Source organism: Suricata suricatta, chromosome 1, assembly GCF_006229205.1.
Source record: "Suricata suricatta isolate VVHF042 chromosome 1, meerkat_22Aug2017_6uvM2_HiC, whole genome shotgun sequence".
Lineage (NCBI taxonomy): Eukaryota > Metazoa > Chordata > Mammalia > Carnivora > Herpestidae > Suricata > Suricata suricatta.
In genome coordinates, this window is record NC_043700.1 from 69,003,821 (window position 1) to 69,030,908 (window position 27,088).

The 27,088-nt window shown below is 38.9% G+C and overlaps 1 protein-coding gene across 1 annotated transcript in view; it reads left to right on the plus strand.

Annotated features, from left to right (window-relative positions):
- DCHS2 (dachsous cadherin-related 2) overlaps window positions 1–27,088 on the plus strand; it is a 130,631-nt gene that overhangs the window by 90,798 nt on the left and 12,745 nt on the right. Inside the window, 4 exon segments of the mRNA XM_029950767.1 lie at window positions 355–468; window positions 10,662–10,873; window positions 15,064–15,215; window positions 24,431–24,561. Of these exon segments, the coding sequence (XP_029806627.1) occupies window positions 355–468; window positions 10,662–10,873; window positions 15,064–15,215; window positions 24,431–24,561 (609 nt within the window).

The following is a 27,088-nucleotide window of genomic DNA, read 5'->3' on the forward strand; positions in this document are numbered from 1 at the left end:
CTTATCATTTGAAATGTCATATGTCTGCCTTTCCCACTAAAAAAAAAGTGTTTTCTGTCACATTATCTTGTTTATTTTTCCAGGGAACTTAGCACACTGAAATCTATTTGTTTAATAGTTTATTGTCTGTCTCCTTCCTTTAGTTAATAATCACGATGAGATAGAGTCTTTTCTAACTTATCACTCTGTCTCTACCACCTGGCATGGGATCTAGCTTATTGAAAACTCAATGACTAATTATTGAATGAACAAATGAAAACGTAGTAAGCAAATAATAAGTACCTGGTGTTTGCTCTTTTTTTCCCTGAAATATTCTTTTCCTAAAATTCTTTTTTTCAAACCAATTTTTTGCAGGTACTTCTATTGTGACTGTAAAAGCTGTTGCTCCAGACCTAATACAAGACAGCATTAAATATTCCATTTTTAGTGGAAACGAAGATGGAGTTTTTTCCCTGTGCTCCAACTCAGGTAATCCTTCTGTTTCCTGTAATAATTTTATTTCCTTCTCCATTTAATATTACTAATAAGAAATAATTCTGCAAAGGAATTTTTGCAGAAATTTGCAAATTACAAATTTTTGCAAAATTTGAAAGGTGGAAACATTAGAGGAAAATAATTGAAAAGGTAAATAAGACACAGTTTTTTTTATGGTGGCTGATGAGAAATTGTGAGAAATCAAGGCCACTTATTTATTTACATGTACTTGCTAACAATCCTGTTCTTCATATTCACAAATCAGGAAGTATCTAGCCTACCCTTTGAATTTTCGAAGACAAATTGGTTTCTACTTATAATTGATTCATCTTTTTGGAACAATGGGAGACTTAGTAGGGAGACCATCAATATTGAGTTTGGATTGAAAATAACCACACGTGTCTAGCCGTAGGGCATTTTCACCACGAGATTCTTCTAATTCACCACTGAATGTCAACAATGCAACAAAAAAGGACAGCTGGAAAGGTTTCTATGTGGTGGTAGAGAAATTACTTCCAAATACAGCATGTATTAGATTTAGCTTTAATAGGACCTTTATTGTGTTTTAAATGAATACCAATTGATTATTTGAAACATACTTTTTGACTAACAACTATGTAGTAGATACATATCTACTGCTACATTGTCAAACCTCAAGAAGAATGTTTTTAATAATTTCTATATTACCATACAACTGCTTTATTTAATCTGTACTACATGCACATGGGAAGAATTGAGAGGGGGTTTTTTCTTAAGCAAATGCCTTCTCGTCCCAGGGAGTGTTACAACTTTTTGGTCCACACCACCTTTGGTCGGCAGCCTTCCTGAGGTAGCCTATTAGCTCTTCATCTCTTCACCCCATTGTTTGGTTCAAGGATCATGCAGGAAGCACCTTCTCTGTTGGGGGGTCATCTGTGAACATCACCAAGCCTTAATCTTCTAGTAGTGTAGGTATCTTTAAAATTTTTTTTTTAATATTTATTTTTGAGGGGTGCCTGGATGGCTCAGTCAGTTAAGGCTCCGACTTCAGCTCAGGTCAGATCTCACATTCATGGGTTCGAGCCCCGTGTCAGGCTCTGTGCTGACAGCTAGCTCAGAGCCTGGAGCCTGCTTCAGATTCTGTCTCCTTCTCTCTCTGCCCCTCCCCCTCTCATGCTCTCTCTCTATCAAAAATAAATAAAAACATTAAAAAAATAAATTTTTAAATATTTATTTTTGAGTGTGAGAGAGAGAGAGAGAGAGAGAGAGAGAGAGACATAGTATGAACAGGTGAGGGGCATAGAGAGAGGGAGAACACAGAATCTGAAGCAGGCTCCAGGCTCTGAGATGTCAGCACAGAGCCTGACACGGGGCTCAAACTCACAAACCATGTAATCATGACCTGAGCCAATGTCGGGTGTTTAACTGACTGAGTCACCCAGGTGTCTCTAGTAGTCTGGGTATCTTAAGCTCTAGGACAGGAACTGAGCTTAGAACGTTTAGGAAGAAGGAGAGTAGCAGAGATTGCACATTTTCCCAGGTTACCCACATCCTTCTGCCACCTCACCCCTAATATGGCCCAGGCCTGGCCCTATTTTTTTCTAGAGTCTCTCTTGAGAATTCAGGTAAAATATGCCTACAGTTAGTCCAAAGAAGTCATCCACAGATAACTCTTTACTTTTCAATTAAATATTTGTTTATGTTGAAATTTATTTTAAGATTTTTCTGTGAAACAGCTATAAGATGACATGCTAAAACATATCAAACTATTTAATGAGCATGTACTTGTCACCTATCTCCAGAGAGGAGACATTGGTAGAACCTCAGGAGTCCCTCTTGTGTCCCTTCCCTCTCACATCTCTCTTCCTCTATCCGAGATAATCTATAAACAGTAATCTGAACTTGATATTGACCACTGCCTTTTTTTTTCATTATATTTTCCCCACTGACTTTGAATTCCTAAACAATGTGTTATTTCATTTTACCTTGCTTGGAACTTCGTAATAGACTCATGCTAACGTACTCTCTTCTATGACTTGATTTCTTTTGCTCAGAATTTTTACTGTGACTCATAGTGCATAAACCATTATTCACATGTTAAAGAGGAGTAGCAGAGAATGATAAGTACCTGCAACTGAGGTCATAAAATGGAACACAGCCCTTATCATCCATGCTCCTCTGAGCTCATTTCTGGTTGCATTCTTTCTCTCCACTGCTCCAGGCTGACTAATGTCCAGGCTGACTAATGTCAGGGATAATCATTCTCCTGTGACTTACAGTAGATGCACTTGCTTATTTTTGAATTTTTATAAGTGGATTCATAGCATATGTATTTTATTGGAATTTGATTCTTCTTATTCAAAATTAGAATTCTTCATGTACTGTGTGCAGATGGGTTTCTTTCATTTTCATTTCTTTGTGGCTTTCAGTTGTACGTCTATGTCACAACTTATTTATCCATTCCACCGCTGATGGACAGGGAGGTTTTCCTGTGTGGGGATACAATGACAAGTGCTGTTAGGAGCCACCTCGTGCATGTCCTCTGGCACATACGTAAGGGGTTCTCTAGGCCCCAGAGTCTAGGCTGGGCATGTCCATCAGAGGATGCGTATGTTTGGCATTACAGATCATGCCAGATTGTTCTGTGAATTGCTTGTCCCGCTTTACGTTCCCCCAGCGCTGAGAGAGGGTGATCACCGTTGTTCTGTCCTACATTCCCTTGCCAGCCTGGCAGGTGTGAAGTGGTATCTCGCTGGGGTCGTAATTTACATTTCTGTATTACTAATGAATCTGAGCATTTTCCATAATTTATTAGCCATTCCTGTTTTCTCCCATATGAAAAGTGCAGATTGATATACTTTGCTATTTTTCTACTGGAAGCATTTTTCTTTCTGAAGCATAGAGATTTTTAATATATTTTATTAGCATTTGTCCTTTGCTTTTTTTTTGATGTTTATTTATTTTGGGAGCGAGCAGGGAAGGGGCAGAGAGAGAGGGAGACAGAGAATCCCAAGCGGGTTCTATGCTGTCAGCACAGGAACCGTGAGATCATGGCCTGAGAGCCAAAACCAAGAGTCAGAGGCTTAAACCAACTGAGCCACCTAGGTGCCTCCTTTGTCTGTTTTTTGTTGAAAATTTTTAGTTTGTGACCTGTCTTTCACTCTCTTACTGGCACATGTTTCTTTTAATTAGTTAGAATCAATCAGTCTTTTACTTTATGATTTTCCCATTTTGTAAGTGAAGAAACTCTTTCCTATCCAGAGGTCGTGGATATGTTGTAATCTTTTAAAATGTTTATAGTTTCCCTGTGTTTCATGTTTATATCTGTGGTGCATCTAGAATTGATTTTCATGTTTTGCATGCATTAGGGATAATTATCTTTTCCTTTTTCTTCTTCTTTTAAAAGAGAATTACCAGTTATTCCAAAGGCAGTCCCCTCATGGTCATGCGTTATTTTTCCACGACTCTTTAGCGGCTCCTTGACTCCTTTGCATGCATCTCATCTATCCACACACCACTACCACATCCCTTAATCACATAGGCTTTCTGATCAGTTTTCACACCAAGGAAGCAACCCCATCCTCCTGTTCTTCATGATTATATTAGCTGTTCTTGGCCCTTTGCTCTAATATACATCATTGTGCCCACTTGCCAAGTTTTCACACACACACACACAAGCATATGTATACACAAACACACACACATACAAGCCTATAGGGATTTTTTTTCCAAGGAAAGAAGATTTATTCATAAGTCTTTGGGCGATATAAGAGCTATCTACACCTTTCATGCATTGAACTCATGTAATCATGGCGTGCACGTTAGATGTCAGGTGAAACCTCACTCTAGTTAGCAGAGGAAATGTCCAAAACAGTTGCATAGCCCCAGTCTAGAATTTAAGTAATTAAGTCATCAAGCCAAAGTAGTCTCTTCACAAAGCCCTGTGCAGTGATATAGTATAGTAAATAATCACCTACCAAAATTTCTCGCTCTCTCTTTTTTTAAACTGTGGTAAACTCTTTTTTTAACTCTATTTTTATCACTTTAGTAAAAATTTTAAGTGTACAATACAGTATTGCTAACTATTGGCACAGCATAATCTAGCAGATACCTAGAGCTTATGCATCTTGCATACCCACTGAGCAGCAACTCCCCACTGCCCCTCTGCCATGGCAACCAGCAGCTACAAATCTACTCCTTGCCTCCAGGAATTTGACTATTTTAGATACCTCATATAAGTGGAATCACGCAATATATATCTTTCTGTGACTTAACCTAATTTTTACAGGGTCCATCCATATTGTCACATATGGTGGGATTTTCTTCTTTGTTAAGACTGAATAATCTTCCATTGTATGTATAGACTACATTTTCTTTATCCATTCATCCATCAACATATTTAGGTTGCTAGAATATTTTATTGGAATTGTATTAATTCTAAACATCAGTTTGGGGAAAACCTATATCTTGATGGTATTATCTTCTAATTCAGGGATGACATATAAAATCACGTCCATTTATTCCTGAATCTATTTTAATAAAGTTTTAAATTTTTTCTGGCAGGAATGAATGGCTTTTGTTAGATTTAGTCTAAGTCCTTTATACTTTTTCTTGCTAAAGTAAATGGAAAACTGATTTTTATGACAGTGCTATTAGGTATATTTAAAATTTGTTTTTATGTTTTAATTTAGTACCCAGCAAACCTGTAAACTCTTATTGATTCTAATATTTTTCTGAACATTTAACATACAAAATCATTACCTGAAAATGACCATTCCTCCCTGTGTTCACTGGAGTTATATAGCTATTTATCTTCTTTTAGTGGTTAGCTTGGCTGTTTTAACATATGTAATTGCTGTCTAACGTTAATCAGTATCTTGCACCTGAAAAATTCAAGAAACTTAGAATTCTTTATCTCCAAATATCCCTGTTTCAATTTATGTTTCCATGGGCTATAATTTTAGTTCTTTCTTTTAAATTAGACATGATGAATATTTTTAAACAGATTTATCTTCTTCTTTGCTAACTGTTCTTTCTTACATCTCAGACTTTCCTCTGCTTTCATCTTTTCTGCCCAAAGTACATCCTATAGTGAGAGTCTGTCAGATTTTGTTTAAGAATTTGTTTAATTCTTGTTCTTCAAAGATATTTTTGCTGGTCTTAGAATTCTAAATTCACAGTTATATTCTCTCACCACATTTAAGATATTATCCTACAGTCCTCTGGCTCCTAATTGTTGCCTTAAGAAGTCGGCTGTTGATCTAAATACCATTGATTTGTATCTTTTTGGGGGAACTCTAGTTGGACAAGTATTGAGCCAGACTCTCTCTCCTACATCTATCTTTCATATTTTTATCTCCTTGTTCCTTTCTCTTCAATCTAGAGAACTGTATTTTTTGTTTCCAGAAGTTCTCTTGGGTTTTTTTTTTTTTTTGTCAACAATTCCTGGTCTTGCAAAAGACTAATCTCTTTTTTAAAAATCAAAGAATAGTTGGGATCCTGGGTGGATCACTTGGCTAAGCATCTGACTCAGGCTCCTGTCATAATCTCATGGTGTGTGGGTTTGAGCCCCACATCAGGCTCTGTGTTGACAGCTCAGAGCCTGGAGCCTGTGTCTCCCTCTCTCTCTCTGCCCATCCCCTGCGCTCTCTCTCTCTCTCTCTCTCAAAAATAAATAAAAATTAATTTTTTAAATCTAAGTTTAGTTGACACACAGTGTTATCTTAGTTTCAGGGACAACACAGTGATTTGACAAGTCTATAGGTTATGCTTCACTCACCACAAGTGTTGCTACCATCTGTCACCATACACTGTGATTATAATATTATTGACTATATCCCCTGATCTGTATCTTTTATCCCTGTGATTCATTCATTCTGTAACTGGAAAACCTATAAGAAAGTAATTTCGTATTCCTTGCTCAAGTTTCAAAGGTTTTTTTTGAAAGAGACTCTCTTTTTTTAATGTTTATTTATTTTTGAGAGAGAGACAGAGCATGAGTGGGGGGGGGGGTGGGACAGAGAGAAAGGGAGATACAGAATCTGAAGCAGGCTCCAGGCTCTGAGCTGTCAGCACAGAGCCCGATGAGGGGCTTGAACTCATGAATCGTGACATCATGACCTGAGCCAAAGTCAGTCACTTAACCAACTGAGCCATCCCTTAATGTTTTTTTAAAAAATATATTTAAACATATGTAAAAGTTACATATTCAGTGTCCAGTAATTCCAGCATCTTAAATCCTTGATGATTTATTCATGTTTTCGTGGATTTGCTAGCCCTCATTTGTGGTGCCTTATTTCTCTGTGATTTTTATATTCATTAATTGTGAGCTGCTCATTGTCCTTGAAACTTTTTCTTTGAGGCTTCTTTGAAGACCAGATTGAATTTGTGCCCATTAGAGAGGGTTTGTTTTCCTTCTGCAAATTGCCTGGGTAGGTCACCAGGCAGAGACTAGCCTAAATTTAATTATTGAGAGTATTATAAATATATAGCTGTGAAAGTATGGCTACCATAAATCGTGCTAAGATTAATTAATTCATAGCAGAGGCTTTTTCTCCCTTCCATCCAACACCAAAGTCTAGAAAAGCAGGTTTCTGTGCTTCTGTTCTTAACTTGTTTTTTTCTTTTAAATATTGATCATCCACCAGGATCATAGGTAGCCTTTGAGTTCACAGCTTTATTCCAGGTTTCCCATTAGACTCTTCACCTTTTGGGGTCGGTTCTTCCCTTGCTTTTCTTACACTGTGGGGGTATCAGAGATGAATCTCAAGGAAGAAAGTTGTGTTATTAGAGACCCTTGGAATAAAAATGGGCTTTTAGTGCTTGCTTCCCTCCCTGGATTACTGTTTTCAGTTAATTTTTTTGTCTTCTGACAATTACTTACTGCTTTAACCAACTCAATAATGCAGTTCAACACACACACACACACACACACACACACACACACACTTACTTTATCAAGCATTTTAGTTGTGCCTTTTTAAAAACCTTTTATCATGATATTAAATTCATCCAGCAAGCCACCTTTGTCACATAGTCTTCAAACTTATGTGTTAAGTTGCCTAATAGAGCTTTTATAATATGTATGTATTTTAACCCATATATCAGTTAAAATAGAAAACTGGTGTGTATGAGAAATTGATAAAGATCTCTAAGGTTATGGTTACTCTTATTAAGGGTAAAAATATGAGTAAACCATTTTATTAGTTACTGATTTACTATGTTATGACAAGAAGGATCCTTGATGAGAACTGTTTTCTATCTGTCTGTGCCACTGTTTGTCCTGGTTCGTAGTCACAAACCAAAGTTCACTTTTATATTCAAACTCCTTGTCACTTTAGCTGAAAAACATCTACTACTCACTCTCTAAACCAGCAAGAATTTTGAAGTTTTACTAACATTGTGTATGTAAATAACAAATGGTAGTCTTCATCCATGATTTGGTGCATTAACATAAAACAAAAATGATCAAACTCGCAATGTTTCAAGGATGCAGTTTTAGCAGGAGATAGTTTAAAAGTTCTTGGATGACATAAATATTTATCACATTCTGCTTTGGGTCTATACATATGCACGTGCACAGTTTGTAATGGATTGAAGTAACCTGATTAAACTCTTGAGCATTTAGCATTTGAATAATCTTAATCTCATTTTAATATGCATTTTACAACTTGGGCAGAAGCCCCATGTGTACATATATCAGAAAGAAAATGTTACTGTGCTTTCATTCTCACATTGTTATATCCCTGGCACACTAACACATAAAAATGAACATGAAGTTGGTATCCACGAGCCTTTTACTGTAAGGAAAACGTGGACTTCTGCCTGGAATGAGAGCTCAGTGTTCTTGCATCTCCCTGGTGACAGTAAATGCTTGATATCTCTTAGAAGACAATGCATCCATCATCTGAGGCAAAGGCGGGTCTGGTAGGTGTGCCAGCCCTGAGTCATCTCACAGACTGGCTGTTGCCTTTCCTACTTACACAATGTTCACAGCATATGCCAATTATTATGCCAAAAATAAGAACCAAGCAAAGAAAGCATTAGAACTGCAGATCCATTCCAAGTGCAGAATTCCAATTATCAAAGCCTAAACACAAGCGTTTTATTAAAAAATTCACTTTGATCTGTGCTATAATTGGCACACTTTTTATTAAGTGACACTGGCAATTTAGTGTTGCATTTCTACTTTATTTATTTTTTATATTTTTGCTAATAGTAACAGAACGCGATAGCAAGCTAAGTGCTCTGCTTGGTGGAGACAGAGTGCTGGAAGAGTGCTTTGGGCCTGCCTCAGTCTGGGGGTCCTCGGCCATTTGGGGATGCGGGCTCAGCCCTTGTTTCACAGAGGTTTCTGAAGACCCGCGTCTTTCATTATCAGCTCATCAAAAATGCATCTTCATGATTTTTCCAGCTGCCAACAGTCATATCTACCCTAAATTTTCTCTCATGGGGCATTGGTGGTTTTTAAAAATAATTTGGTTTTCTGAATTGATAACTGATGACAATAAATAAAAGTAAATTTGTGAAATTTCAAATTTTGTAATACAGTGAGTCACTCATATAGAATATATTTAATTTTTCTTAATAAGAGAATAGAAACTATAAAACTCCCCCTGCCCCAAAAAACCCTCTCAATACCAAAGTTATCATGCTAGAACAAGGTATGATTCCCATTAACATCCAGGTAAATACATAAGAGCCTGAAGTTTTCTAGGACTAGGTTGATTGTCTAGGGAAACTGGGTTCAATAGAACAGTAAGAACTGTGGCTTCCAGACCATATTTCCAGAAACAGTACAGCTTCTTTCACCTGAAGATAGAACTTCAAATAGTCCATGGCTATTAAATGTTTTCTTTCTAAATTGAGACCTTTTATAGATATTAAGTCTATACCTGATGATGGTAGGAATGAGAAACATGGGTAGGACACTGGAATCTATTTCATGTTCCTACAAAGGAACATTCTAAATATGCACTTGATTACTTCTCTAACAATCCCATAAAGTCATTATTGATATCCCCGTTTTACAGAAGAGGAGACTCAGCTCCATGGAACCTGAATCACTTACTGGTGGTAGAGCTAGGTAATTTACCTAAACTCAATAGCCAGGGCTAGGATTTATGCTTATTTTTGTAGGTGTCTCAAACTCCAAATCAGTGCTCATTAGATAAAAAGTTTCTTACTTTGGGGAAGAAACTTGTACAAGGTATAACTCTCAAGAGTCAGTTTCCCTGACCTGGTTAGGGTTAACATATATTACTGAGTGCCTTCTGTAGGCCAGACCCTGAGCTAGGTACTGGGGATATGATGGTTGGTGCAAGAGACAGACAACCCTCCTTACCTTGTGAGCTTCTAAACCAAGAGGAGTAACCAGACTGGAATAGGGGAGCACTGTAAATGCAGGAACTCCCTGAGAGTCTGTTGCAGGCTGACCACAGTGATGGAACATACAGAGCTGGCTGGGCTGGAAAGATCCCTGAGGAAGCACAGAAGTGGGGACCGTGTCAGACAAATGGAAAAGCATGCATGGCAACTCTCAAATGAGAAGTTGAGGAACAGACATTAATGAGAGTTCTGAGCAGAGCAGGGAGAGTAAGGTGGGGAATGGCATGAAGGAGACTCCTTAGGGAGGCAAGTGCTGAGCAAGTTGATCCTATGGAGGTTAAAAATGCTGAGCTCAGTCATAATCACTGTGGATAGGCATGGAAGGGGTTTATGTCGCACAATGACAGTGTCCATTTTTATTATTCAGTTTAGAATGGGAACTGGATGAATAGGGAGACCAGGTGAGAGATCTCACGGGACCATTAAAGCAAAGGACACGATGGGAAATACCAGTGGCTTGGAGGAAGGCAGCAGCAGCAAAGATGGAGGGTGGATTCAAGAGATGTCTCAAAGGTTAACTTTGCAGGCATGACGATGGACTAAATATGGAGAGAGAAGGGTGATTTAAGAGACAGCTCCCACATTTCAGCTATTTCATAGTTTCTTTCCCTCCTCGTGTTTGAACCTTGCAAATATCCACACAGTCTCAACTTTTTTTTTCACAATGACCCCAGTCGGGAGGGAAGAGAGGCCAGCCAGTGGGATACTTTCAGGAACAGGTGATCATGCAAGCATTTGAGTCAAAGGTGATTTGGAACTTTTTAAGTAATTAACTACAACATTATTTTCTTTTATTTTTTTCTCCCTTGAAATAAAAATAGGAGAACTCACTGTGAAAGAACCCAAGTTTCTGGACTTTGAAGTCAGAAATGAAGTACAACTCATCATTTTAGCGGAAAGTAGGGGGCATAGAACCTTCAGCAAAGTAGCAGTCTTGATCCAAGATGTGAATGATAACTTACCATGCTTTGAGCAGAGCATGTACCAAATATCAGTGCCTGAAGGCCATTTCTCCAATGCTCATATCATACAGGTAACAGAAATGCATTTTGTGGATGTGTGAATGTGTGTGAATTATTGTCAGTGTACATCAAAATATCTAGAGCCTTTTCTAGGACATCAATGAAATGTTTCCAGGGCATATAAAATGTTTGATGAACCAGATGAAAACTTAGGTTGAAGGAAGTCTGAAGTTTGGAGTGTCCGAGTTCACACTTCTTCCTCTCTTCATCCCGTGCTCAGTTAATGCCCAGCTGCCTTCCCTGGGGACTCTGTCCAGCACCAGCAGGGAGTCTACAGGGTGCAAAAATCAGCTTATCTTGCCACGTGTACAATTTTGTGGGGAAGTCAGAAAAGTATATCATTTAAAGGCACATTATTAATGTTAAATAGAAGTGCCTATTTCATGTCATGAGAGAAAAGAATAGACACAAAGTCTTTCCTGGAGAAACAACATAAGGCTTCACAGAAGAAGGATACTTGCGTTTGGTCTTCAAGGGTGAGCAGGTCCTTGCCAGGGAGGAGCTGCAGCCAGAGGAGCGTGGACTGAAGCACAGATGTAGATGTATGGGAAAGCTCCCTGGGTTTGAAATATGCAGACATTTCATGTGAAAGGCACAGATCTGCTGTTTCCAACCTAACTTCATCTCAGAAAAAAAAGGCCAGGCCATGAAAAAGATCATCTGTTGTTAATGTAGTCTTGTTCAGGCTCTAAAACCCACTCATCCTTGGAAGTCTCTCTCCCTGCTTCAGGTCTAGTACCCAGTTTTACCTTTCCCTTCATAGTTGAATTATTGTGTTGTACTCAAGAACCTGGATGTTAGGAAATGCACAACCCCCTGGGAACCTGCATGGGAAAATCAGGATAAACCTCCCTCCCCACAGTGGCATACTCAGGTGTTCCCTTTGGCCTTTGTAACCCCACTACTGTGGTCCATCCAGCACCTAGTGATGATAACACCCCTTTCTCTCTGGGTAGGTGGGGTCAGGAGGCTAGATGATAGGTTAGTACCTTTGGTGGAGAAGACCTCCCACAGTGCTCTGCTATGTAGCTACCTTCACCTGCATATTCAGAGACACCTTTGTTTGACTTCCAGTTCAGTTCCAGATGCACATGTGCCGCTCTGTTGGTACAGACAAGACCAGTGCAATCTCAGGAGTCTAGGAGTCTTAACTCTGTACCCCACAATTTCCTCTGCTATCTTTGAAGATTTCTTTTGTATGACAGCAGTCACCAGCCTGTCCCACAAGTGCTATGTCTTTACTTTGGCTTCAGCCATGACTGAGATGTTGAAGAAGAGGGCATTCGCTTTTCCAATCTGTGTCACCTTGCGCAGTGATACCTGTTTAGTGGGGATGACAGGCGTCTCCAGAGCCACTGTGCAGCCTGGTTTGTCAAAGAGGGCCCCTGCCCTGGGACATTGCTGCCTTGAACTTCTTTGTCATGCATGCTGACTTGGATAGAGCTGGATTACTCAGTGTGGGATTCAAGAAGGTGAAGACACCTTTTAAGCCCAGGTATAACAAGTGGGAGAGAGCCTGACCCACCTGTGTCTCAGAGTAGGTCAGACTTCCAGGAGACTGAGTCAGGGACAGATACAGTGAACTTTGTTCTTCACATTTTCAGAGCATTTGGCTTTTTCAGGAAAACAGAGCCACTGTTTCCCTGTGTTTCTGTTTAGAGAAATAATGTAGAAGGCTCTGTAGTTTTAGCCTTGTGGTAGTTCTTGCTTTTGTCAGCACACTGCCTAGCCTTCCTTCTTTTGGTCACAGCCCCACGAATTTACCTTAGGAAGTGCCTATCCCTCAGATGCAATGTTGGTGAGATTGTCAGCCAAGGTAGTGACCTGTCCCCTGTCCCCTGTCAAAGGTGATGTTGTCTGCCTCAGTCTCATATAGACTCTCTCTCCCTAGAATTTGAATCTTGAGTGGTAAGACCCCAGCACAGAAGCACAGTAGAGCTGACTTACCCTTGGTGGAAACAACTCAATGCATCTGCCCCCAGAGTAGCCCAGGTTCTTGACCTTCACCCGGACACTATCTTTTTTTAAATGTATTTTTTAAACTTTTATTTGAGAGAGAGGGAGTGAGCGAGCACATGATTGGCGGGGAGCTGCAGAGAGAATCTTCCATAGACTCCAAGCTCAGCATGGAGCCCGACATGAGACTCGATCCCCCAACCCTGTGATCATGACCTGAGCCAAAATCAAGAGTCAGATGCTTAACTGAGTCACCCAGATGCCATGGGACACTATCTTTCTGATACTTTTCACTTTTCCAATCTGTGTCACCTTGCGCAGTGATACCTGTTTAGTGGGGCTTAAGTTAAGTTAGCCCTGGCAGATATGTGCTGCTGGCATCCTAAAACCCTAACTGATATACCTCCTGGGAGACCTTCTCTCTCTAACACTTTTAAGCACTTGGGGGACATGACGGGTTTTATTCTGCCCAGATACAGATGGATTTCTTTTCCTGGTGATCTGGAAAGAACTGTGTCTTGCTGCCTTTATTTACCAAGTAACTGACTTGGGCGCCCTCTTGATGAGGTCCTTGATGTCCCACTTGGGCTACTCAAGATCCCCTGAGATCTGGCAACAGTGTGAAGGATAGAATGAGAGAGGAAGGAGTTAGAAGTGAACTCCCATCAGGACATCAGTGCCGTCACTCAGGAGAGAGGTGATGGAAATGTGAGGTGGGGTCAGGCCAAAGCTGAGGGACCCAGAGGATAAAAATAAGTAGAAACAATTTTTAATTAATCTGTCAACTTATTCTTAAATAAGATCTTGAATTCACTAATAGGATTAGTTTTGTGATTAAAATGTAATGCAGACTAAATAATATATCTCCATGGAGAATGATGCAAAACTTCTGTTTCATCCTCAATATTACTTTGATAATTTACTAAATAAATGATCAGGATCTAAATTTGTGAGCATGAAATCTAGGCTGCTTCATTAATTAAAAGTCCTTATAAAATGAAACTTTCATTAAAATATTTTTAAAAATCCACATATGGCCTTTTTACAGGCAATACTTTAAGCAGGAAAAACAGCAAATGAATGACTACCAGTCCCTCTGCAGAGATTTCTTTTGATTTCTGGTACTGGCATAAATCACAATATAGTACTGGAAATCCTCTATTCAAACAAATTAGATGTTTTTCAAGTACAGTACCTTGTTTTATCATACTTTATTATACTTCACAGATACAAATTTTCTTACCAACTGAAGGTTCATGGCAATCTACATCAAGCAAGTCTATTGGCGCCATTTTTCCAACAGCATTTGCTCACTTTGTGTCGCAGTTCGGTCCTTCCTGCAATATTCCCACTTTTTCGTTATTTATTATATCTGCTCTGGTGATAGTGATCAGTGGTTTCTTGAGATGAAGTCTCTGCCTGGTGAAGGCTGCTGAGACAACAAAGGATTTAGAATATTCCATACACTTAGTTGATAAAGCAGGGGCGCGGTTTGGGATGACCGGCTCCAATTTTGAAAGAAGTTCTCCTGTGGGTAAAATGCTATCAAACAGCATCACATGCTACAGAGAAATTGTTCACAAAAGGAAGAGTCAGTGGATGTGGCATATTTCATTGTCTTATTTTAAGAAATTGCCACAGCCACCCCAGCCTTCAGCAGCCACCACACCCTGGTCAGTCGGCAGCCATCAACACAGAAGCAAGACTCCCTGAAAGCTCAGATGATGATTAGCATTTTTTAGCAATCAAGTATTTTTAAATTAAGATATGCACATTTTGTATATATATATATATATATATATATATAATGCTATTGCGAACTTAATAGACTACAGTAGAGTATAAACATAACTTTTATATGCACTGGCAACAAAAAATTCATTTGACTTGCTTTGTTACAATATTTGTTTTATTTTGGTGGTCTGGAACTGAACCCGCAATAACTCTGAGGTATCCCTGTATTTTTTCCTCTTGCTTAAAATTATAGTTCAAAACATGTGTTACTTCCACTGAAAGTTATTTGGAAATCCTTTGAATGAGCGTGCAGAAAAGTTTTCTCACCCATTTCCTACTAAATTATAAATGTAAGCTTCAGCCATTTGCTGCTATTCCTTTGACCATTGTTTTTAGAGCCTGTTTGACAATCTGAAGTTATTTCATAGTGTGCATTTGTCTGAAAAACAGCCTAAACCCATATTGCAGATTATATACACCCTTATCTAATGGAAGAATTGCTTCCTCACAGGTTTTTGCTACCGACCTGGACAGCGGGTTGAATGGCCTCATTGAGTACTCTATTCTCTCTGGGAACCGAGGGGAAGCCTTCCACATGGACGCACTGAGTGGTGTGGTGACAGCAAATGCGATTCTAGATTATGAATTCACCAACTCCTACAGGTATGTTCCAGATTCAGGTCCATTTAGCTCATTTATTCTGCTTGTTGATAACAAAATTGTTGCTTTGGCCATGACTTCTTGTTATGCAAGCTTAATTGTAAAATGTGTTTTTCTTTGATCCAACTTTGATCACCCTTTCACCCTTGTGATACACTGAAGGAGTCTTAGAAGGTATTTGCTATTTGGATAAGGTGATTAGACTGGAAGAACTTTAGGGTCCCCTATAGTTTTGAGCTTTAATGAATGTTTGATGCTATTAAGTACCAAATGAGAAACATTAAAAAAGACAGTTTGTGAAATGCCTAATGAATTATTGAGTGCTCTGTAATTATTATTGTTTTTAAAAATAGTGAAGGCTGAGCAGTAGTTCTCTTTTTAATTCTTTTTTTTTTAAGTTTGTTTATTTCTGAGAGAGAGTGTGGGGGGAGGAGCAGGCTCCAGGCTTTGAGCTGCCAGCACAGAGCCTGACATGGGGCTCAAACCCACAAACTTTGAGATCATGACCTAAGCCGAAGTCAGATGTTTAACAGACTGAGCCACCCGGGTGTCCCTCTCTTTTTAAGTCTTTACTCAGTTTTGTTATGAAAGTACAACCCTGTCATCATGTCCCTGTGGCACTACTGTGTCCTAATAGGAATGATCTTCTTAAGCACACATTCAACATTAAATATATTGTCTAGAGTTCAAGGTACATGGGATTATGTAGCATTCTAGAAAAGAATAATAGTGTTGAGGTTCTTCTAGTTATTTTAAAAAGTCAGTGCTACAAAAGTCTAGCTATATCTATGGATGTATTTATGGCATCACAGTCTGTAAAAGAAAAAGGAAAAGACCCTAAGAATGCAAAATGCCCGGGAGTGGGGATTGCCTCAAGGATGATGGCCCAGCCTTGCATGAGACTTGACAAGAGAACGTGATTTCTCTGTGAGTGCCAACGAGGAGGGAGCTGTAGGACATATGAGTGGGTCTGGTGCACTCCGGGGCTTCTCCTGCAGGCCTCCCTGAGCCAAGGCACACCCATCTACTCCGACTACTTTGGGAAGAAAACATAAGATACTTTGTCTCTGGAGACGTGGTCATGGGGGAAAGCTGGAGTCAGAGGCCTGGCGCTCTCATTGTGCATTTCAGTGTGTTTCTATTCGTATCATATTTTGTAAGTTCTTCTGAAAGGCTTTGCACATACAGTGTTTCCTTCAATCTTCAGCGTCCCCTCCCAAGGAAGCTAAATTAGGCATTTTCGCATTCACAGGGTAAGACAGCAGACACACAGTGGCTTGCTCAAGGCCACAGAACTGCTTCATGATCAAACATTGGCTCACGCCCTAGTGTTCTGATTTGACTCACGCTGTTTCCACTGTGGGAGCTACAGAGCAGACCTTCTATGTAGGGGAAAAGAGGCATGTGAAAGACCTGAGTGCCAGTGTTCTCCTAGGCCAGACTACTTTCATGTTTTATGAAGAAAGCACAGTAGACGCATGTGGTTGAACATCGCGAACGGATTACAGTGGGATCTGTTACAGGGCGGATTGGATTAATTAACCTCTGAAAACCTTCCCGGCTCTAAAAATTTGATTGTTTAGTTCTTTTTGTTTAATATATTTCAAAATATGACATCAAAAGCATTTTAAAAGTTTAAAAACTTACCCTGTAATAATCAGTAGGATTTTTTCAGTAATATTTTAATGTAGTCAATTGTTATGATACTTATTGTATAAATATATTAAAACCGGCTGTATAAATATGTTAAAACCCATTTGTGCTACATTGTTTCTACAGTCATTTTAAGTCTAAAGCCATTTTTCTCTCTCTGTAGATGATTGCAGGTAAGTCTGAGCCTAGTGCCACCTGAGTGATTACAAATTCCGAGATTATTGAAAGTCTGCCCTGTTCCAGGAACTAAACATTTCTGGATTGTAAGGACTTTGTGTCCTAATGTTCTTACTCAATGGAGCCTAATTAGCAATTAAATCAGACTCCTTTCAGCTTTTTCCTATTTGCGTCATCATTTCAGTGTTCCCGACATCTAAATTGGCCCCAATATTTAAAAGTGCCCCTCTCCAGTTCCCCATGAAGAATTTAACTCAAGGCTGTGAGAAGCAGGAACTGAGAGATTTTGAACTAGACACACACTGCCACTGAGAGACAAAGAGACAACCAATGCGCGGACGTGCAGACTCCCACACTCCCACGCACTCCTCCCCCCCCCCCTGCCCCCACCAGTCTCCAATATCACCAAGGCTAGGAAATACTTTAAATCTCCTGCCTGTTCAGGCTTTCCCCTTTGGCTTCTCCTCCTCTTTAGTGCATTCCCTGATACTTAAAGTAGTGGGAAATACAGGATGATTTCCCTCCGGCCTGCTACATCATTAGAGGATGCTTTGGAAATGGTGCCGTTTAGCTCTTTAACTTTACTTTTGAAATATTGCTATTTTGTCAGATTGAAAACGGTATTTCCAATTCTAACCCTCTGTTTTATAATATAAAATGAAGGGGAAATCAGTTATGATTATACTCTATATAAATGCATTAAATACAAATTAAATGATTTTTAGATCTCATATTAAGCCACATATAAGAAAACTCAGTGGAGAGGTGATGACAAATTATAAAATAGCCCTTAGGTTCTATCTGACTGATATTTCTGATTTTTTAAAACTATTTACCAAGCGTGATACCAGGGATGTAAAGACACATGAAAGAGTTCTTGTTTTTAGGGAACTTAAAAATCAAATGCCTTTATAACCCATGACAGAAGGCATATTAATAATGACGATAGTTGCAGGTGTGCCTGGGTGCCTTGGTCATTTAAATGTCTAACTCGATTTCAGTTCAGGTCATGATTTCACAGTTCGTGAGATCAGGCACCACATCAGGCTCTGCACTGATGACATGGAGCCTGCTTGGGCTTCTCTCACTCCATCTCTCTCTCTGCCCTTCCTCTGCTCATCTCTCTCTCTCTCAAATTAGCTTAAAAATTAATCCCAATAGTTTCCATTTATGGAGCTGCCTTATATGTCGAATCTTCATAACATTAAGATTTACAGAAAGAGGAAATTGAAGTTCAGAGAGGTAAAGATTGTTGCCAAAAATAGGCAGCTTGTAAATGGTAGAATGGATGGGATTTTTGCCTATGTGAGTGGTGATTGTAAGGCTTCCTACTGTACCATGTGAATGAATCTGTAAAGTGCATACCTGTATATTTATGAAATGCAAAACAGAAAAAAATCTTTAGGCAAATAAGAGTTAATTTAAAAGTTTAACATGTCAATTTCTGTAGCATAAGTATTCAAGGTCAAAGAGCAGTTATTACCAGGAACAGCACTAAACTCATACTCTCCACAGAGAGCTCATTATGACCATGAGAAAAATATTGAAAAGCAGTTATGTATACAAGGTAGGAAGTGGATAGTGATGCTGATTCCTTTCCAAAATACATAATTCGTAAACAGCAGAGCTGGGATGGCAACCCCATTTTTTTTTTATTCCCATGAAAAAGGAATAAAAGACATTTTGGGCAAAAAACCTGAAATTCATGGATATGCAAACATGTTTGGTATATTTGGCAGTAACAAAGAGTTCATGCACCTGAGAAGCACCTGAGTGTGGGGTGGTGAAAAAGAGGCTGGGGATGTGGTGGAATAGGAATCGGTAGTCAAACGTACAAAGTTTCAGTTACAAGAAAAATAAGTCTTACTTGTGGATCCACTTGCAGATGTGATATGCAACATGGTTGACATAGTTTTTCTCCATTTTTGTATGTGTATGAAATGATGGAGCCCAACTAAGTTATTGTGATCATGATTTCACAATATACGTAAGTCAAATCTTTATGTTATATACTTTAAACATACACAGTGGTGTGTGCAGTCATATGTCAGTGAACCGGGAAACAAGTTCACCATGACCTGTCAAACAAAACAAACAAAAACAGAGGCTGGAAGGTTGCAGGCAAGTTTTGAGGGACTTTATACGCCATATAATGGAAATTGTATTTGATTCTGTAGGCTATCTAGAAGCAAGTTAGCGCATTAAATTTAGCAATTTAAGCATTTAGAGAATCCCAAGCAAGCTCCACATTGCCAGCATAGAACCAGATGTGGTGCTAGAACCCACAAAGCCAGGATATCATGACCTGAGCTGAAACCAAGAGTCAGAAGCTTAACTGACTAAGCCACCTAGGCATCCCTCAGATCTTTATTTTTAAAAGACATCTGATAACAGATGCATCGCAAGACCGAGAACCAGCATCAGACAAATTAGTTAGGCTAGACAGTGGATTTGTTACTAGGATGAAGGATCTGTTACAAGGATGAAGCAGCAGGGATGGAAGGAGGGTGCAGACTTACGAATTGATGGAGATATGGAATCCATAGAAACAGGGTCAACAGTTGAATTTACTCAACAAGAAATGAGATAGAAAATGATTCTGAAATGGCATCATAGAAAAGGCAGTAACTGAAACTGGGATTGAGATTGGGTTAGGGATAGGGATTGGGACTAAGATTTTTTTTTCAGGGCATTTTGAGTTTGAAGGGCTAGTGCAAGATCAAAAGTAAAGACACTCCTAAGGCAATTAAAATACTGATCTGGAACTCAGAAAAGAGGTCTTCATCTAAGTTTGAGATTTCAGATTCATCCAGGGAATGAGAATTTGGGGAATTATCACTACGTGAAGATGAGGCAGACACATAGAAGCCAGAAGAACAGATTTAAGGACTAAAAGGAACAGAGCCTGGAAAAGATAGTTCATGGAAACCACAGGGAGAGGTGGGACTACGTAAAGAAGGATTCATGTGTTTGGATTAGAATCAGCTAAAAAGTGTTCTTCATTTTAAGGAGTTTAAGGAGATATTTTATATGTGTATTATATTTCTTATTTCCAAAAACATTTTTACTAATATGTAAAAAAATTTATTCTTTTGCTCTAACAGTGAATATACTCAGTTGCATATTCTCAAATGGCAAATAAGACACAAGATAACATCTTTTTGATTCCTGAAAACCTCAATATCATCTGTCTTTTATTTCCTATGACATCTATCCTTTTGTATGTTCATATGGAATGTCCACAGAAGGTGGTAGCATTCTGTCATCCTGCCATCAGATGTTAAAGCAAGCTCTACTTTGTAATTATAGTCATCTGGAAGAGGACAGTATGTAGATTTATGACAAACACAATATAAAGCTCCATTTTGAATCGGAAATAAATGTTTTCAGATAGTTCTATTTGATATCACCCATTTTATAACTACTAATGCCATAAAAGATTTTTATCGTAAGAATGAAGATACTTATCAGATGGTGTGAAAGAAGATGATCTGAAGAGAAACTGCTTTTAAATCTGCTTCACACCTATTTTCATCCCTGACAGCTGCTTACCATGAGCCCACCATTTTACCTCAATCCCAAAACTCTTTTTTGATCTTTCTGCTTTCCCATTACATGTTGTGCTTGTTTCATACGTGCAGATATCTCTCCAAGGACATTAATTAGAATTGTTTTCATATTTTATTTTGTCCTCTCAAGATGTCTGTTTCTTTTGGGTTTATTTCTTCTCTTTGTCTGCTTTGCACTCTCTTTTCCTAATGGAGACTTGCTGTAAGTAACTAACCATCCATGGTTCAGAGTGAGGCAATGCCAGAATCATTAGAATCTGTGAGTGGGCAGCCAGCACTTACTGATTGGCACACCTCACTTTCAGATGAACTAGACAGGAAGTTGACTACTTTGCAGGATGACATACAAATGACAGTCTGGAGAGTTCTTTTTTCTTTGGGAGGGGCTTTCATTTCTTCAAGGACAGTCCCTCAATATTATTTACTGAGTATGAAAATCAGGGCTTCTTTTGCCTAGGAGTGAAGAACAGTAGGCAAAGGGACTTGGTTGTTCTTTAGGTTGAGTTTAAAATAATCACTAAGCTATTTTTAGCTCAAGGTCTCACCCAACCCTTTGTCGTGTCTTGTGCCTCTCATTGGTTACTTGGGGGTAAATCTGTTCCCCACTCCTCCTTATCTTCCAAATGTATTTCAATCTGTGGTTTTCTTTTACCCACCTATTGTAACCACTCCCAAATCTGCTTGCATTTTCAAGAAACTTGTTGAAACTTCTAACCACCTGTACCCACCAATACTTCTCCCATTTTCTTTTAGCCTTTTGGACGTATACCTTATTTTAAGTTCTTCTGCTATCATTATCATAGAATCTCAGGAGGAAAAAGAGATAACACCTGTGTAGAGATAACTAGCAATCATAGCTCTTCTTTTCACACATGTTTCTGATGTTGGCTGATAAACTTTTGTTTTTCTTAGAATTTCAGAAGGAACATGTAATTCTTGGTAGACATCTAAGACACTATTGAGAGGAAGTTTTGAAAAATCATCTACCACCTTCAGTATTCATTAAGGCGATCAGAAAGGATACTGCCTGGTCAAAGTGCTGTCTGATGTTGAACATGATTAAAGAGGCTTCCTCTGGTTGATAGAAAAAGAGAAATACGCTCTGAATTAGAATAGACTGGTTCTAAATCTGGTCCATTTCATTTATAATCTCTGCTGATGTACTAATCAGGACAGCAGTTCTGAAACCTGGTGCCAGTTGGACTGGCTACAACCAATAGTTTTACACAGACTGCCAAGGAGCCATCATAGAAACCTTGAGATCTCTCAGAAGTTATGTGTGCAATCTCAGTGGATCTGCCATCGTAATTTTTCACCTGATCTTCAAGCCATTGAGGAACTTGCTACTCATCCTTTTATTTTGAAACTGAATTGTGAAATTGTAACATAAAAATAAGGGTGGTTACAGCTATAGTAGAATTGACAGAGCCATAACATTGATGTGTTGGCTGAGCTTTTAGCATGACATTGGGCACAGGCAGGCAGCAGAGGCAGAGAACACTATGATTTGTTTATTTTTAGTGAACTTTTCCATATGTACCTGACTTCTGTCCATGCTAACAAAACAAACATTTCACATGGAATGATTCCTAAGCTCCAGAAGTGTGAAATTCAAGTACTTGTTTTACTGACGTCCCAGCTCTGATAGTGTAGAAGGCAGCCTATATGCTTCACAAACAGTGAATAAACAGTGATTATTTGCTATTAAATGAGATTTAAACCAAGAAAGAGTTGATGCTTATGTTACATCATCCTAAAATGTTAGATTGGAAAGATAGAACACTTAACAGATAAGCTAAGGGAAAAGAAAGTAGAAATGTGTCAACTTCTAAGACTCAGTTTCTTAAAGGGTAGCATCAACCACTGGCTAAGACTGATACCACTTCTGAAATAAAGATCGACAGCTTACTTCATTACTTAACTACCCTTCTGGAATTCATAGTGGTTAGAGGAGAGTGAAAAGCTAATGATAATATATTAGGGCATGATATATATACAATAAGAGAGGCATATTGAGAAAATATATAGTGAATCTCAGACAGTAGACCACCGGCTTTCTAGTCAACCAAAATCTGGGCTTGAATCCGGATTCTGTCATATAAGACACAATCTTAGACAATCTTGAGAAACCAGCACTCAACATATCTTTTTAAAAATCAAGTAAGATAGCTTATCTGCCTTCAAGAAACTTATGGGAGGAACAGATAATAAATCATTAAGAACAAAGGGTGACAATTGCTGTGTCAGAAGAATGTACAGGTGTGCTGTGGGATAGAGAAAGGAGCATCCAAAACAGACCAGAGGTCAGTGAAAGCTTCCTGGAGATGTGAGCTTCAGAAGATCAAGAGGGGAGGATAAGGATAGGGATTCCAGGAAGAAGCCAAGTCCTTGGAGGCCATGTGTATGTGCTCAAGGCCTGGATTATCTATTGTAGACAAGGAGGGCCAAGGAAAAGTTTTTTTATAGGGAAGTCAGGTTTTCAATTCAGGTTGTTAGATGGAGCAGTTGAGTTGCAGTGGGGGCGATCAAGAGGGGCAGATGAGACTTACAGGAGGGAGATTGGTGAACAAACACTAAACCAGTTGAGAAAGGATATAGTGAAGATAGAACATTCCAGGTAAAGATGATGAGGGAGTGAGGCTACAGAGATCAACTTGTTTGGTTTGCCCAAGACTGTCCTGGTTTAAAAAACAAACAAACAAACCTGGAAGTCCCATGTCTCAGGAAACCCTTCAGTCCCAGGCAAAGCAGGATGTTTGATCAGCCTACCTGAGGTTCTGAAGGCAAGAGTGCAATGGTCGGGGACACTAATCCAAGTGATATTCAGGAGGTAAAATCTATAAGACTCATAATTAGTTGGGTGTTGGAAAGGTGGTGACAGAAATGGAGAAGTTGAAGACACTAATAAAGTTTCTAATTTAATTGCTTGGGATAGTTGTACCATCATCCAAGGATGATGAAATCACTACATGTAAATTCTTGTGGATCACGGAATTTTTCACCTAACTATAGTTCTAGCCAGTCATGCATTTTTGTACGTGTGTTAATCATGCAGCGTCCTCTCTTAATTTTACAGTTTCTATTGATTTGGATCTAAAAATAGAATCAATATAAAACACTCTCTTAGTGGCTCTATCATTTGTTGGTACAGTAAAATGGAAGTAATGTAGTAACATCCAGGCCATGCATGATAAGGTGGAGGCAATCTACTTAAACAAAGAACAGGTATTGGTGTTCTTACTTTTTAGGTTGTTCTTGGCAGGAAAGGACTGAATTCTACCATCTGTCTCCAGAAATGGTTCATTTGTTTTAAATGCCACATGACCCCTGGTGGCTTGTTGGATTTTATTTTATAAACGTGCCAAAAATAAATAAATTTCAGGAGTGCCTGGGTGGCTCAGTCGGTTAAGCATCCAACTTTGGCTCAAGTCATGATCTCATGATTCATGGGTTCAAGCTCCATGTTGGGCTCTGTGCTGACAGCTCAGAGCCTGGAGCCTGCTTCGGATTCTATGTCTCCCTCTCTCTCTGCCCCTACCCTGCTCACACTCTGTCTCTCTCTCTTCTCTTTCTCTCTTTCTCCCCGCCCCCAAACTAAATAAACACTTAAAAAATTAAAATAAGTAAATAAGTAAATTTCAGGCTATCATTCTTATGAAATACATTTTTAAATGATACCATTTAGAAAAAGGCAGAGGAAGAAATACAAAAGTAGCTAGTCAGCTCATTTTTAAGTTTTCAACTGGATATGTGATATTTATGTTACTTTTCTAATTCTCTGGATAATGTATTATATTCCTTGTTTCTTTTCAAAACCAGCTTGATTGTGCAAGCCACAGATAAGGGGATGCCCAGGCTTTCTGGTACAAGTGTAATCAAGATACAGGTGACTGATACAAATGACAATGCCCCAGCATTTCTTCCCTCTGGAGCAGTGGAAATTGCAGAAAGTAAGTGTGCCAGTTTGGAATCATGGTTTGTTTAATTTTTAAATGATCATTTACTCTTTTTTTATAGTTTATTGTCAAGTTTGTTTCCATATAGCACCCAGTGCTCATCCCAACAAGTGCCCTCCTCCATGCCCATCACCCCCCTTCCAATGTCCCCCTCCCCCATCAGCCCTCAGTTTCTTCTCAGTATTCAAGAGTCTCTCATGGTTTACCTTCTTCCCTCTCCCCAACTATTTTTCCTCTTCCCCTCCCCCATGGTTCTGTTAAGTTTCTCCTGTTAGACTAATGAGTGAAAACATATGGTATCTGTCCTTCACTGATTGACTTATTTCAGTTAGCATGACAGCTGCAAGTTCCATCCACGTTGCTACGAATGGCCAGATTTCATTCTTTCTCATTGCCATATAGTATTCTATTGTATATATAAACCACATCTTCTTGATCCATTCATCAGTTGATGGGCATTTAGGCTCTTTGCATGATTTGGCTATTGTTGAAAGTGCTGTTCTGAACATTGGAGTACATGTGCCCCTATGCATCAGCACTTCTGTATCCCTTGGGTAAATTCCTAACAGTGCTATTGCTGGGTCATAGGGGAGTTCTATTGTAAATTTTCTGAGAAACCTCCACACTGTTTTCCAGAGTGGCTGTACCAGTACATTCCCACCAACAGTGTAGGAGGGTGCCTGTTTCTCCACATCCTCGCCAGCATCTATAGTCTCCTGATTTGTTCACTTTATCCACTCTGACCAGTGTGAGGTAGTATCTCAGTGTGATTTTGACTTCTATATCCCTGATGATGAGTGATGCTGAGCATCGTTTCATGTGCCTGTTGGCCATCTGGATGTCCTCTTGGGAAAAGTGTCTGTTCATGTCTTCTGCCCATTTCTTCACAGGATTATTTTTCAGATGTGGAGTTTGGTGAATTCCTTATAGATTTTGGATACTAGCCCTTTATCCAATATGCCATTTGCCACTATCTTTTCCTATTCTGTCGGTTGCCTATTAGTTTTCTTGATTGTTTCCTTTGCCGTGAAGAAGGTTTCTATCCTGATGAGGTCCCAATAGTTCATTTTTGCTCTTGATTCCCTTGCCTTTGGGGATGTGTCAAGTAGGAAATTGCTGCAGTTGAGGTCAAGGAGGCTGTTTCCTGCTTTCTCCTCGAGGGTTTTGATGGTTTCCTGTCTCACATTCAGGTCCTTCGGCCATTTTGAGTTTATTGTTGTGTACGGTGTGAGAAAGTAGTCTAGTTTCATTCTTTTGCATGTTGCTCCAATTCTCCCAGCACCACCTGTTAAAGAGGCTGTCTTTTTTCCATTGGATATTCTTTCCTGCTTTGTCAAAGACTAACTGGCCATCCATTTGTGGGTCCAGTTCTGGGTTCTCTATTCTATTCTATTGGTCTGTGTATATATTTTTCTGCCAATACTGTATTGTCTTGATGATGACAGCTTTGTAGTAGAGGCTAAAGTCTGGGATTGTGATGCCTCCTGTTTTGGTTTTCTTCTTCAATATTACTTTGGCTATTCGGGGTCTTTTATGGTTCCATACGAATTTTAGGATAGTTTCTTCTAGCTTTGCAAAGAATGCTAGTGCAATTTTGATTGGGATTGCATTGAATGTATAGTTTGCTTTGGGTAATAATGACATTTTAACAATGTTTATTCTTCCATTCATGAGCATGGAATTTTTTTTGTTTTCTTTGTGTCTTCTTCAATTTCCTTCATAAGTTATCTATAGTTTTCATGGTACAGATCATTTACATCTTTGGTTAGGTATATTCCTAGGTATTTTAAGTTTGTGTGTGTGTGTTTGCAGTTGTGAATGGAATTAGTTTCTTGGTTTCTCTTTCTGTTGCTTCATTATTGGTGTATAAAAATGCAACTGATTCCTGTACATTGATTTTTACCCTAAAACTGCTGAATTCATGGATCAGTTCTAGTAGACTTCTGGTGGAATCAGTTGGGTTTTCCATGTAAAGTATCATGCCATCTGTGAAAAGTGAACGTTTGACTTTATCTTTGCCAATTTTGATGCCTTTTATTTTCTTTTGTTGTCTGATTGCTGAAGCAAAGACTTCCAGCACTATATTAAACTCAGTGCACCCCTGTCATATTCTGATCTCAGGGGGAAAGCTCTCAGTTTTTCCCCATTGAGGATGATATTAGCTGTGGGCTTTTCATAAATGGCTTTTATGATATCTAAGTAAGTTCCTTCTATCCCAACTTTCTCGAGGGTTTTTATTAAGAAAGGGTGTTGTATTTTGTCAAATACTTTTTCTGCATTTATTGACAGGATCCTATGGTTTTTATCTTTTCTTTTGTTAACATAATGTATCACATTGAATGATATGCAAATATTGAACCAGCCCTGTAACCCAGGAATGAATCCCACTTGATCATGGTGGATAATTCTTTTTATTTTTTTATTTTTATTTTTTTTGGAGGGACCCAGAAATGTATTTTTATTTTATTTTATTTTTTTTTAATATAATACAATTTTTTTAACATATGCAATTATTTTCCAT